Here is a 13,165-nt window from a genome sequence, read left to right on the forward strand (position 1 = left end):
CTCTTCATTTAAAACCCCGAAGCTTCCCTCGCTCACCTTACAAACCCTTCCTGTAGCCTGCAAGGAAAAGCAGCAAGGGGGAAACCACTAAGCCGACCCAGGGAAACCACCAAATCCAGGGGAGCGTATTGTATCCCAAAAAAAAACCATAATGGGTGAGGACAGCATAGCTTCAGCGAGCCCGTGATGCTGCCCGTCCTGCCTCCTCTCCGCAGAGCCTCCGCAGGGCCCTCGCAGCCAAACGTGCCCCCAGCCGGCCTCTGCCCCCGCGATTTTCCCTAAATCTGTCTTCTTCACCTCAGCCTTTTCCTTCCCCCCAAGTCCCCCGGCTCCAGCCCCGGCTGGCCCTCCCTTCCCGCGCCCGCAGGCCGCAGCCCGTCGCCAAAGCAACCGGCGGGGCTGGGCTCGGCTCTGCTCGGCTCGGCTCCGCCCCAGGCCGGGCGGGCGCAGCGCCGGACCCCGCCCGCTGCCGTCGCCGCTGCCGCCACGCTCCGGGCCCGATGCCCTTCTCCCTCCTCCTCTTTTCCCTTTGCTCCGCTGTGGCCTGAACCGGGCGCCGCGATGGCTCCGGCCGCTGACCGGGAGGGCTACTGGGGCCCGCCGACCTCCACCTTGGAGTGGTGCGAGGAGAACTACGCCGTCTCTTACTATATCGCCGAGTTCTGTGAGTGACCGCCCCGGTCCCTGCCCCTGCACCGACCCGAGGGGCCGCGTCCCGCCGCTGCCTCAGTCCCTAACTCCCTACCTCAGCCCTCCGTGCTCTCACCCCACTGACCAGGCCCCGCGTAGGGGCATTCCCCCTTCTCCGTGGCCTCCCTTTCCTGCGCGGGGCACATGGCAGGGTAACGGTGCCCCTGCCCCTCAGCCAGCCCCGGCGGGTGGAAATGGCTGTTTTCCTGTGCCCTTCCTTCCCAAGTCCGCCGCTTTAGGAGATGGTGTAGCCTCCTTCCCGCGTCCCAGCGTGTTGTTTGACTTCTCTTATCCCAAGTTTGCCCTTTGGCCTGGGTCCGAAGGGGCAGGAGGGGGGTGCTAGGGGACTTGGGTTGGCTGAGATGGGGCGGCCAGGTCAGGTGGGTCTCAGGGGGCTTGGCACTGGGGCAGGGTTGGTTGTGTGGCACTGTGTGGATGGATGAAGAGTGGAATTTTCACTGAGGTGGTACTGGGGGTGCTGTGCTGTCAAGCCATGTAGGTCTGTAGCTCGGCACCCCTTGAGAGGAGATGGGAGCATCAACCCATCTGTGGTCGGTCAAACCAAGCAAAACCGTTCAGGGAATGCAGCAAGGGAGAAAGTTTCTTTGTAAAGAAGAGACATCTTCATCCAGGAGAGACACCTTGGCCCAGCTGGTCTTTGGTGGGTGTTGACTATCGTCAGGTTGCTCTGTTGAAGGTGGTAGAAGTTAGAACAGCTCAAAGGGTTTCTCTGTGCAGGTGGTGGTCTTTCAGGATAGCTCGAAGCAATAGCAAGAGAGCAGGCCAAATTTTTGGCCTTAAACTCTCTCTTTTTTTTTTTTTTTTCCAGTCAGGAATTGAGATACATTCAAGTACATTTTAGGGGAAGAAGGGGGTGTTTCGACTCCAGGGTCATTCAGGAGAGAAGGGAGTCTTGTGTCGCTGATAGTTTGCTGAAGAAGTAAATATTTTTGTATCATGGGCAGTGACTTTAAGGGGTGTAGTAGTGGTTATGTTGCTGCCACCTGACCTATGCCCTCTCTTAGGAGAAGCTTTCACACATATAAGAAAGGCAGCTTCTTTTGAAGTGTTAAGACCCTAGGAAAATAGTTCTGAAGTGAAGAGGCTCACCTACCCTGGAGTGCTTGGAGTGGGCAATCTGAAGAGATCTTTTGCATAGCTGGGATGCTTCAGCAGCGCTTTGGAAGAGCTTGGCATGCAAGAGATGGAAGGTTCTGGGCTTCAGTGCCAGGCTGTGACTTCTGGTTACAAACACTGACATGGGTGAGGAACCAAAATGAATAGTTGTAAAAGAGGATTCAGAGTGTGGGAATAGGAAGGAGTGCAGCATCTGATTAACAGGAGCATAGAAACTTGGAGGGAAAAGGAAGTTGGTGTGTAGATTTATGGCTGAGAAGAGACAATCCAGCTGAAGACAGAACAAAATTAAGGAAGTTGGTGTGTAGATTTATGGCTGAGAAGAGACAATCCAGCTGAAGACAGAACAAAATTAAGCTCTCTTAAAATGGGACAAACTTTGAAGTTCTTAAATAGAACGAGACTTTTGCAGACTATGTACTTTTGTGTTTTCCTCGTGGCAAAAAGTAGTTTGTGGGATAATCCTCACAAGGAAGAGGAAGCTCTGTTGCTTCACCCATGTAAAAATAAATTTGACTAGCATGTAAATTTTTGAACTAACCCCCTCATTGTTGATTGTGTGAAGTGAAACTTTTCACCTGCTTCTTGATTATCTAGGAGGAGGAAGGTGAGGATGAGATTAATGGTGGGAGACAGAAAGGTGTGTGTTCTGAAGAAGGGGTTAATTAAAGAAGGTCTGGTTCCTCCTTATGGTTTTGAAGTTTGGAGCCAGTTTGTTGGTCTGCCAGTTGTGCTGAAAAAATAGCACGTAAGGGCTGTGCTGTAAATTAGAGTATTTAAATGGTCCAGGGTTAAAAAGCAAACAAACCCACTTTATTTTAGAGTTAGCTTAGCAGTAGATAATATAAATAGAGTTGGTGTAGATTTTCTTCAGCCATAATTCTGTAACTGTGCTTTCAGTGTCAGAGGAAATACTGGGTTTTTTTTGGATGATATGAACCCTCTACATTTAAATCTTAGCCAGCAAAAGTCAGGTGGCAATGTTTCATAGAACAACTATGAAACCTTTCTCTGAATTATTTAATGTAAAGTTTCTTACCTTGGAAGGTCACAGAGATGTTACCCAAAAATTAAGTTGCTTAAGCAAGATAGTTGAGAGTATATTAGGGGTCTGTCTGGCCCAGTGGTTTTCTGTCAGTTGTTATGTCTTTATGGCTTCCTTACTCTATCAAAAATTCAAATAAGAGAGCAAACAAACCAGGAAACACAAAAATATTTCCCTCATCTCTTTCAGAGTTCCCACTGTGGCCACTTTCGATGTTGCTGATGAGTTTTTGAAACTCGTTCACAGCCAGTATTATTTTAAGTGTAGCCTTACAGAAGAGTAAAAATCAGTTTCTGACTTTTCACTGTCTTGGACCAACTCAGTGGAGCTGATGCTATTTAAGAATTTTACATTAAATGATATAAATAATTTATAAGAAACTCCTGGAGGCCTGAAGCTTGTAGGATACTGGCGAGTCCAAATTAAATATTATGTTTTCCTTAGGTTGTAGGTTGAAGAGCTACGCTGAAAGCTTGCTGTGCTAATTTCATCTTTGTGCCATTTAGCAATTTGTTTTTAATATGCTAATTTTAGTCCAAATTGCTGCATTGTGTTCCAGAAGCCTATGTGCAGTTCTTTGCCATTCACTCCTTAAAGAGCTAGTGTTAAGTGATGGCAGCTGATCAATAGTTCAGAGATGTGAAGGTAAGATGGTTTTGGAGCACTTGGTAGCTGCATTCTCTTGATGTACCTCAAACACAATGGCCTTTATTCAAAGATTCATTATTTTAATAATGAAAAAAAAAATGTTTTTTTTTTCTTGCCTTTCTGAGGCTGCACCTAGCCAGTTCTCCTCTCTTGTGGAGGTGGATGACTAACAGCCTGCTGTAGAATATTAAACCAATTGAAAGGGAAAACCTGTTGAAAAGAATTATTTTGCCAGCTTAACCATGTTAAGCCCTAAAAGGACTCATATCCCTCACTGATCAAATCTATTGTATGGTGTAGTAATTCCTCCCTCAGGGTTTCTCAGGAGGTTGGGATTAACTCCTGTGTGCTTAAGGGCAAGTAGTAGGGATGCTTTTTGATTTTTATTTTTATTTTAACTTATCTTTTCCAACTCCAACTGAATTACCCAAGCTTTTGCACACCAAGTTAAGCAAAACAATCATAGAATTTATCATAGATTTTTTTTTTCTGTGGGAAAAACCTCAAAGATCATCAAGTCCAACAGTCAACCTAAGACCACCATGGCCTTGAAACCATGCCTTGAAGTGCCATGTCCACCACACAATCATATCCCTAAGCACCACATCTACAAGTTTTTCTAACATTTCCAGGGCTGGTGACTCCACCACCTCCTTGGGCAGTCTGTTCCAATGCCTCACCTCTCTTTCCAGAAAGAAATTTTTCCTAATATCCAACTTAAACCTCCCCCAGTACAATCTGAGGCTGTTTCCTCTGGTACTAGGGAGAAGAGACCAACCCCCACTTCACTACAGACTCCTATCAGGGAGCTGTAGAGAACAATGAGGTCTCTCTTCAGCCTTCTCTTCTCCAGACTAAACAATCCCAGTTCCCTCAGGTGCTTTTCACAACATTTATTCTCTAGACCCTTCACCAGTTTCATCACCCTTCTCTGGACATGCTCCAGCACCTCAATGTTTTTCATGTAGTGAGGGGTCCAAAGCTGAACACAGAAATAAAGGAAAAAAAAGCATCCTCCCACCCATGCAAACAGAACAAGGTCAAATGACAGTGCTCTTCTTTACCACTAAGTTCTGAAATGTTACACTTTAGTCCTTATTTTGGCAGGGCTGATGTTTCAACCAGTTTAGCCCAGGAAGGGTTGTTTTGGTGGCCTATTTCGATGTGAATGTTTCTATGACAAGTGTCTTCCCCTTCTTGCATTCAGTGTCATGGCTATAAGAAGGCTTTGTCTTGTAGAATGTGAAAAGTGCATGTAATCAATCTTTATAGATCTCCTTTGTTGAAAACATGGAGAGTAGTGAGAATTTAAATACTTGAAATTCAGAGCAGCCCTGTGTGCTACCCAAGGGCTTCTGATTCTCAGCCAGGAGGATCACAGGGATGAATTTGTTGTTACCAACTCAGTGCTGTGATTCAGTTTGGATCAAATTTGAGTGATGCTCCAGGTATGTGAAATACTGCCTTGAGCTGTGGTTGCCCAGGAATAGCAGACACCCTCTACACACCTGCTCTTTGCATAGTAGATCTTTATGTTGGCATTTACAGCAGCAAGTGACTGGAAGAGAGCTTTGGAGTTGTTGAATTCACTTCTTTCATAGAATGGCTTAGGTTGGAAGGGACCTCAGAGGTCACTACTCCAACCTCTCCACTGTAGGCAGGGGTGCCTTTCAACTAGACTCAGCTACACAAGGCCTCATCAACCTGGCCTTGAACATCCCCAGGGAGGAGACATCCACACCCTCCCTGGGCAGTCTATTCCAGTGTCTCACCTACCCTCATACAGAATAACTTCTTCCTAAGATCCAGTCAAAATCTACTCTCCTTCCTCAGCTTCAAACCATTCCTCCTTGTCCTGTCACTAGACACCCATAAGAAAAGTCCCTCTCCAGCCTTCCAGTAGGATCCTTTTGGGTACTGAAGGCAGCTCTAAGGTCCTCCTGGAGTCTTCTCCAGACTTAATAGTCCCAGCTCACTCAGCCTATCCTCATAATAGAGGTACTCCATCCCTTAGATCATCTTTGGGGCCCTCCTCTGGACTTGCTCTGTGTCCCCCTTATGATGGGGACACCAGAACTGGAGTCAATATTCGAGGTGAGGTCCTTGCAGAAGTCCAGGTAGATTATTATATTCTTTCTTGACTTCTGGTCCTGCCTCAGTACATTCTGCTATCTTCATATAAGAAAAGATTATATTTTCTATTATCAAAGTTAAATCCATTGCTTTTTGTTTCCATAAGAAATACGTATTTATTTCATTTCCCTCAGTTAGAAAAAAAACCCAAACAGATCATGAGAATTTCCGTGTTTTGAGCCACTTTTGCTGCTCTTCCTTCTAATTTTGCTTCAGATAGGAGATATGAGATTGAGATGACTGTTAGCTGTGTTGTTAGATGTGAGACACCTCATTAACACATAGACTGCCATCTGAGTGTTCCTTACCTTGTGAAGTGACACAAAAACACTCTTTTAAGCTTTGCTCGAAACCAGACAGCTGCCAGATGCACAGATCTCTGCTTGGCACGGGGATTGTTATTCCAACTATAAGTAAACTTTGCAAGTTGTTAAAAGTAACGTTGTTAATACTGAATTTTGCCTGCCACATACCTACTGTCACCTGCTCCTCTTGAGTGTCCTGCTCTGTTTTGCCTCTTTTTGCCAGAGGCTTTGGAAAGCAGCCAGAGACCGATGAGCTGCTAGGTGAGCTCTCCCTGGGAGCTAAGAAAATAAAATAAAGCCAACTCAGTCTGGTTTCAAGAGCTGTGTCTCCTGTCTGTTCTTTCACTTATAAAGTGACAGGTGAAGGAAGGATCTCAGGATTAACTGGGTGTGATCAGCCCAACTGCTTGGTTGCAGCCCGATTATTTAAAGGCATCATGAACACAGCTGAGTTCTAAAGTGTGATTTAAGGGAAGACAGTGGCACAGCCTCCCATTTTAAGACTGAAAGGGGCCTTGAGTGGGTAACTTTAATGACCTAACTGCAGGAAGCCTTATTGCAGCTTTCCTCTTTAAATTTATCAGGCTTCTTGAGAGAGATCACTCAATTTAGGGGGCAGCAGGAACAAAAAGCTGAAGGGAACATTAAAGCAGTTGATGGTGGCTATTAAGACAAGTGGAGTGTGCTCTGCTTTGGGATGCTTTTTAGATGAGCACTTTTGGTTTGTTGTGCTCTGAACAAAAAGAAGTTGAAGAGAGGTTGCTTCCTTCAAAGAATAAGAAGTAAAATAAGAGTAAGAAGTAACCTCAAAGAGTAAGAATTAAACTCATAAGCCAGACAAATGGTCTCTGCTGTCATGCTTTCTTAGTTTCTTAGCATTCTTTAATAATTTTAAGTGATTAAGTAACAGGTGAGAGACCTGAGGCTGTTTTGCCTGGAGGAGACTGAGAGGGGATCTTCCCAATGTTAACCAATATCTAAAGGGCAAGGGTCAAGAGGTTGGGGCCAGATTCCTTTCAGTGGTGCCCAGCGACAGGATGAGGAGCAGTGTCCACAAACTACAACTCGGGAAGTTCCTTGTAAACACGAGGAAAAGCTTCTTTCCTTTGAGGGTGCTGGAGCCCAGGAGCAGACTGCCCAGAGTCTCTGTGGTAGCTTTAGGCTGTGCCAAGAAAATTTTCCACAGATCTTGAACAGAAAGTGATAGAATGTAAATAAATCACTATTGGGTGTGAAAAGGAAAATAATGATAAGGTCTAAATAATCCCATTGGACAGATACCTAACATAAAAGTTAGTTTGGTAAACTAACTTTCTCTCTTTTTGGCTTCCTCTCTCTGGCAGATACTAACTTGTGCTTCTGCTGGTTTTTGCTTACTTTGAATGCTTTCTTGTTGTGGTTAAATACTAACAGCAACTCTCTGATCTTTCTCTTGTCCTGTGTACAGGGGAGAGGGAAGGGAAGCTATTAGGACCCCCCTGGTTTGTTCAGGGGGGTTCTTGTGTTGTTTATAAATTGTATATACTTGTAAATACTGTGTATTTTGTACATATTCATTGCATTTCGTATTTTGGATTGTAGTTTTGCTTGTAAATACATCTTCATTTGCTTTCTAACTGAGCTGGTCTGGCAATTTTATGTTGGGGGGTAATTTCAACCCACCACAGTCTCCTTCTCTGGAGAAGTTCCAAACCTGTCTGGAAGTGATCCTGTGCAACCTGCTGTGGGTGACCCTGCTTTAGGAGGGGGTTTGGACTAGGTGATCCCCAGAAGTCCTTTCCAACCCCCCACCATTCTGTGATTCTCTAACTTTGAGTCAGTGGCAAATAATGTCACATTAATTTATTTCCCTTCTCAAGTTACAAATATATATATTTAATTTAACCCTGGAAATAATCCTGTGGCACTGTTTTGATGCATTTTGCCACAATGATTTTTAATTCTTCCCCTTTTTTGTCTCTGTCACTTTCTAATCCATGATGCAGCTTTACCTTTCCTCTCATGACAGCTTAATTTTCTGTTTTCCTAAAAGCTGTCATGGAAAGCTTTTGGGAAGTCCAGTCAACAGTTTTCATTTATCCATCTCATTATGGATATGCTTAAAACTTGCTGGACAGTCTGGTAATGGACCACATGTGTGTTTACTGATACTTGTGTAGTTAGTAAGTGACAATAAAATTCTGAAGTAGGGTTTAACAAAATATTTAATTACTGAATATGAAGCACTAATTATAGAGTACTTCTGCAGCTGGCAGTTGGACATCTGCCACTCCAAATGGTAACAGAGCAATGACATTTGTGCAATGTAATTTTGCTTCTGTGCAAACTGAGGCAGGTTTGTGAAGTGCATGATGTGAATTTGAAGGGTATATATTTGAAGCTGGAAATAAGAAGATTAATATGAAATAAATTCCAGCAAAGGAGCACTACTGATTTTTAAATACCTTTAAATGAGCCTTCAGTCACAGATGAAAATGACTGTTGTGATAATTGAAAGACAAAAATATCTTTAGTTTGAGGTTTGTTGTGTCTTTGTGTGTGTAACTGCTATGTAAGTAATGCATTTTCAGTGTTTGCTGGAGCCTTTCACAGATCAGTGGGAAAGATGTTTTTTTCAACAAAAGAAAGATTTAATAATCACTGCAAAAGTGTTCAGAGGAACTCTGGGAGCTGTCTCCAATCCCAACAGCTCAGCAGTATGTGGTTGTTTTATCTCGCAGTGCCTGCAAGGGGCTAGCACTATTTCAAAAGCCTAAAAGTAGATCAACAGAAAGGGTCATGGATCTTGAAAGGTTAAAAAAATGCAGAGAGTTCTTTGAATTCAAAACACGTATCAAAAAATTAAATTTATAATGCTAGAAGGGAACTCACAAGTGATTATCAGGGAAAAGCTACCTACCTGCTTTAAGTTTTTGAGGTGTAGGGCTTTTTACATCTATCTTATTAATTACAGCCTTTTTTTAGTCCCTTAACAGAGATGCTGAGCTGCTGCATGCATTAAAGGGGCTTGGTTGTCCTGTGCTTGTGGAAGTACTACAAAGAAGGAAAGAAGGTATCAGGAACAGAGAATTTTCTAGAAAATGTTACAACTCATAAAAACCAGAGCAGTGTTTCTTTACAGAGCCAATCTTCTGCCATTAATTGATCAGAGGATCCCTGTATGAGCAAGTTCTGGGTAGAGCCTCCATAATTTTGCTGGGCACAGTTCAGACACAGACCTTTTTGTGCACTTGAAAATGCAGTTGTGAAATATTTGGGGTGGGGTGGCCTGTTGTGCTAGCTCAAAAACCTGAAGTGCCTGACCAGGGTGTTTTTTCCTGGTTTTGTAAGTTAATTTCCTTAAAGAAATGTGCTGCATATGTATTGTGATCAGTGTCTGAAAAAAGGAACATTTTTTTAGGTGTTCAGTGCAGTCAGCATCTGCAGAATCATTATCTCCTTTACAGCAAGGTCTGTTGACCTCTGGCAGAATATGTGCTTCAGTGTGTGCAGAGAAAGGCCATGAGGATGATCAGAGGGCTGGAACACCTCTCCTGTGAGGACAGGCTGTGAGAGTGTTGGGGTTGGTCAGTTTGAAGAAGAGAAGGCTGTGAGGAGACCCTATTGTGGCCTTCCAATATCTGAAGGGGGCCTACAAAAAAAGTTGATGAGGGATTTTTTTTTTTTTTATGGTATTGGGTAATGAAGGACCAGGGGGAATGGATCCAAGCTGGAGGAGGAGAAATTTAGATTAGACTTTAGGAAGAAGCTCTTCCCCATGAGGATGGTGAGACACTGGAAGAGGTTGCCCAGGGAGGTGGTGGAAGCCTCATCCCTGGAGTTTTTTAAGGACAGGGTGGATGGGGCTCTGGGCAACCTGATCTAGTGGGAAGTGTCCCTGTCCATTGCAGGGAGGTTGGATGATTGTTGAGGTCCCTTCCAACCCTGACAATTCTGTGATTCTGTCTGAAGTTTGGGAAGCAGTAGTAGTCGTTTGGGACAATCTCAGTGAGGAAACACACCCTTTGTGCCCTCCCTGTCCAGCCTCATGTTGCTCTTCTCCAGTTCTTCACCTTTCCAGCAACTGGTGACTCAACCTTCACATTGCAAAGCTTCCCTGAGGGAAATTCCAAACTTTATTTCAAAATTGAGATTAGTGTGTGGCAGTATATCTGTTTGCCAGCTGTGTCCTGGAGCTCTACTGTATTGTACTTGGTTTTGCATTATTCCTTGGTTCATTTGGACTTGCTTTTTGAATCCATTGTCCTTGGAGTGACCCTGGAATGCAGAGTGTAGTGTGTGTGTCTCTTAAGGGGTCTCCAACTGGCTTTGTGAGCAAAAGGGTATTTTGCCTTGCAGCCTAGGACAGGCATTGTTGCCCTGATTCTTCTCTTTAACCAGAGTAGTTGGAGAAGGGGTAAGAGTATGGGCTAGTTCAGCTGGACAAAGTTCAGGTTGTTAGTTTGAAACTTGACTTAGGGGTTTGAGGAGAAGGCAGGAAAAGTTAGGAAGACACACGTTAGGGGTGAGCTGAACATCTGCCTGTACCTAACAGTACAGGGGTGTGGAGCCAGGGCAGTTGTACCTAACTCCTGCTAGCTGTGTCTCTCCCCCCGTTTCTTCCTTACATCTGCTTTTCTCTGAATCATGGCTTTGTACAGCACAGGACACCAGAGTATGGTTTATATGAATTCCATCTTGTAGGATTTCAAGTATCAATTTTATGGTCATAAAACTTGACCTTGGAAGCTCTTTGATTTATACAGTGCTTTAATGAGCTCTTTATTTGCAATGGGAGCTCAACTTACTACTATTCTGCAGGTTGGATTTTTAGTAATTGCTGATTCCAATTGGATAAGGATTTTCATTTGGACAAGATCCAGCATCTGGGAATTGGATGCAGTGTTAGATGAAAGCTGGGTAGCACAGCTGAGCAAGAAAAATAGTTTGGACACTGACAGTCTTGGGACAGAATATTTCTGTATTAGATCTGTTATTTATCAGTTTTGCTTCATCTCTGGTCAGCACCATTTGTTCAGGCACAGACCTGCTTCCCAGCTGGAAAACTAGTGGATCACACTGCTGTGATCCCTCCTAATGAGTGTTCTGACCTCACAGTGAGGACACCCAAGGATTACTTGCATGTCTTTGAGAAACAGAATCTGCAGTTCTGGTTTTCTCTGAAAGCAGATGTCACCTACAGCAGGGAGCTAAAATGACTCAAAGCACCACATTTGTTTTCTTTACTCTCTTGTTCTGGGTAAAATGGATGTATTTTTCCTCTACAGGTGCTTAACCAGGTTTGCTGTGTAAGAAAGGGTCTGTTTGTGTAATTTTCTTGATAGGCTTGGAGGGAATTTCCAGTGCTGTCCTCCTGTCAGAGACTGCCAGCTCTAGAGCTGGCCCCAGCCCGCAGTGGGGGAGCTGCAGAGCCTGCTCTGGGGGATGTTGAACTCCGGAGGAGAGCTGCAGGGTGCACATCCACAGCTACTCCCTGCACTCCTCCCACAGGATACAGATCTTTTCAGGCTGTAGATCTTGTAGACTTAAGAAAATAAGCACATAATAGAGTAACTCAGAGTTGCTCCAGGTGATGTTTTACTCGTGAATGAAAACTTTACCTTCTTTGTTGTTTTGGTTGGGTTTTTTTTTGTTTTGTTTTTGTTTTGGGTTTGGTTGTTGTTTTTTTGTTGGTTTTTTTTTTTTTTTTTTTTTCATCCTTTGAGTTCCCTTTATTTCTCCCTGAAGTCCTTTACACTGGAAAAGAACTAACTGTGTGCAATGTGCTGACCAGTGGATGGGTAAACAGCCTGGAAAACTGGAGAAGCAAAACGTTTTCTTCTTTTTTTTTTTTTTTTTTTTTTTTATTTAGTAAAAGAAATTGAGGAAAAAGGTTCTCAGTGCACTTGTGTTCTTGGCACCCTATACCTGCAGATCTGACTTCTGCAGGTGGGTGCAGAGTAATGCCATCTCCATACAGCTGCAGCTTAGATAGAATCACAGAATGGTGCGGGGTGGAAGGGACCTTCAGAGATTGAGTCCAACCCCCCTGCCAGAGCAGGATCACTTAGGGTAGTCTACACAGGAATGCATCCAGGTAAGTTTGGAAAGTCTCCAGAGAAGGAGACTCCACAACCTCTCTGGGCAGCCTGTTCCAGTGCTCCGTCACCCTCACTGTAACGAAGTTTCTCCTCATGTTGAGCTGAAACCTTCTACATTCAAGTTTATATCCATTGTTCCTTGGCATATTACTGCACGCTATCAAAAAGAACTTAGCCTCCTCCACTTGGCACCCACCCCTCAGATATTTATACACATCAATGAGATCCCCTCTCAGTTGTCTCTTCTCAAGACTGAATAACCCCAGGGCTCTCAGTCTCTCTTCATAGGGGAAATGCTCAAGTCCCCTAAACATCCTCGTGGCTCTCTGTTGGATTCTCTCCAGCAGGTCTCTGTCTCTCTTGAACTGGGGAGCCCAAAATTGGATGCAGTATTGCAGGTGTGGTCTCATCAGGGCAGAGTAGGGGGGCAGAAGAACCTCCCTAGACCTGCTAGATGCACTTTTCTTGATGCACTCCAGACTTGAAATGTCTCTAGAGGAGACTCCACAACCTTTTTGGGCAGCCTGTGAAATTTCTGCAGCAGCAACATGGAAGTTGATGACTTTCTTTACTGGTAGCAGAGTGAAAACCAGTTTGTATCACTCATGTCTCTTTGGAGCTGGTGAGTGCACTCTCTAACAAGAATCAGCTCAATTGAATCGTGTGGATGCTGTGGAAAGTGCAAGGCAGCAGTGAAATCACGCAGCAGATGTTGTTTTCGTTCACTTAAACTGCTGTGGCTTTGTGATCTCTGATATCACAGTTGCTTTCCACTCAGAGGTTTGGGGTTTCATAGCAGCTAAATCTTTCAACTTTTATCTCCTTATGAGGCCCCTCAGAAAGCAGTCTTGGAACAATGTCTAATGTCATCACAGTAACTGAATGTTAAAACTTGAATGTATCCCAAATTACTTTTTCTTGGCCTTTTCTCCTTTCTCTGTCCTATAGGCTGCAGCAAAATATTTTAAAACTATTTCTTTTCCTTAAGCACATTAACTTGCAAGCTCTTCAATTCTTTTTCTTGCCTTTAAACTCTTCCATGCTGATTTCCCCATTACTAACTTCTTTCCCCCCTGTTTTATGTTGAGAATTGTTGAAAACTGAACAGAAAATGAATCAAATCATAG

The 13,165-nt window shown here is 44.0% G+C and overlaps 1 protein-coding gene across 2 annotated transcripts in view; it reads left to right on the forward strand.

Moving 5' to 3' along the window:
- The first annotated feature begins 561 nt into the window (after positions 1–561).
- ACER3 (alkaline ceramidase 3) overlaps positions 562–13,165 on the forward strand; it is an 87,531-nt gene continuing 74,927 nt past the window's right edge. For both annotated transcript variants that reach the window (XM_054385022.1, XM_054385031.1), the window contains exon 1: positions 562–664. In XM_054385022.1, the coding sequence (XP_054240997.1) occupies positions 562–664 (103 nt within the window). The remainder of the gene's footprint in view (positions 665–13,165) is intronic.

The sequence above is a fragment of the Indicator indicator genome, chromosome 1, assembly GCF_027791375.1.
Source record: "Indicator indicator isolate 239-I01 chromosome 1, UM_Iind_1.1, whole genome shotgun sequence".
Taxonomy (NCBI): domain Eukaryota; kingdom Metazoa; phylum Chordata; class Aves; order Piciformes; family Indicatoridae; genus Indicator; species Indicator indicator.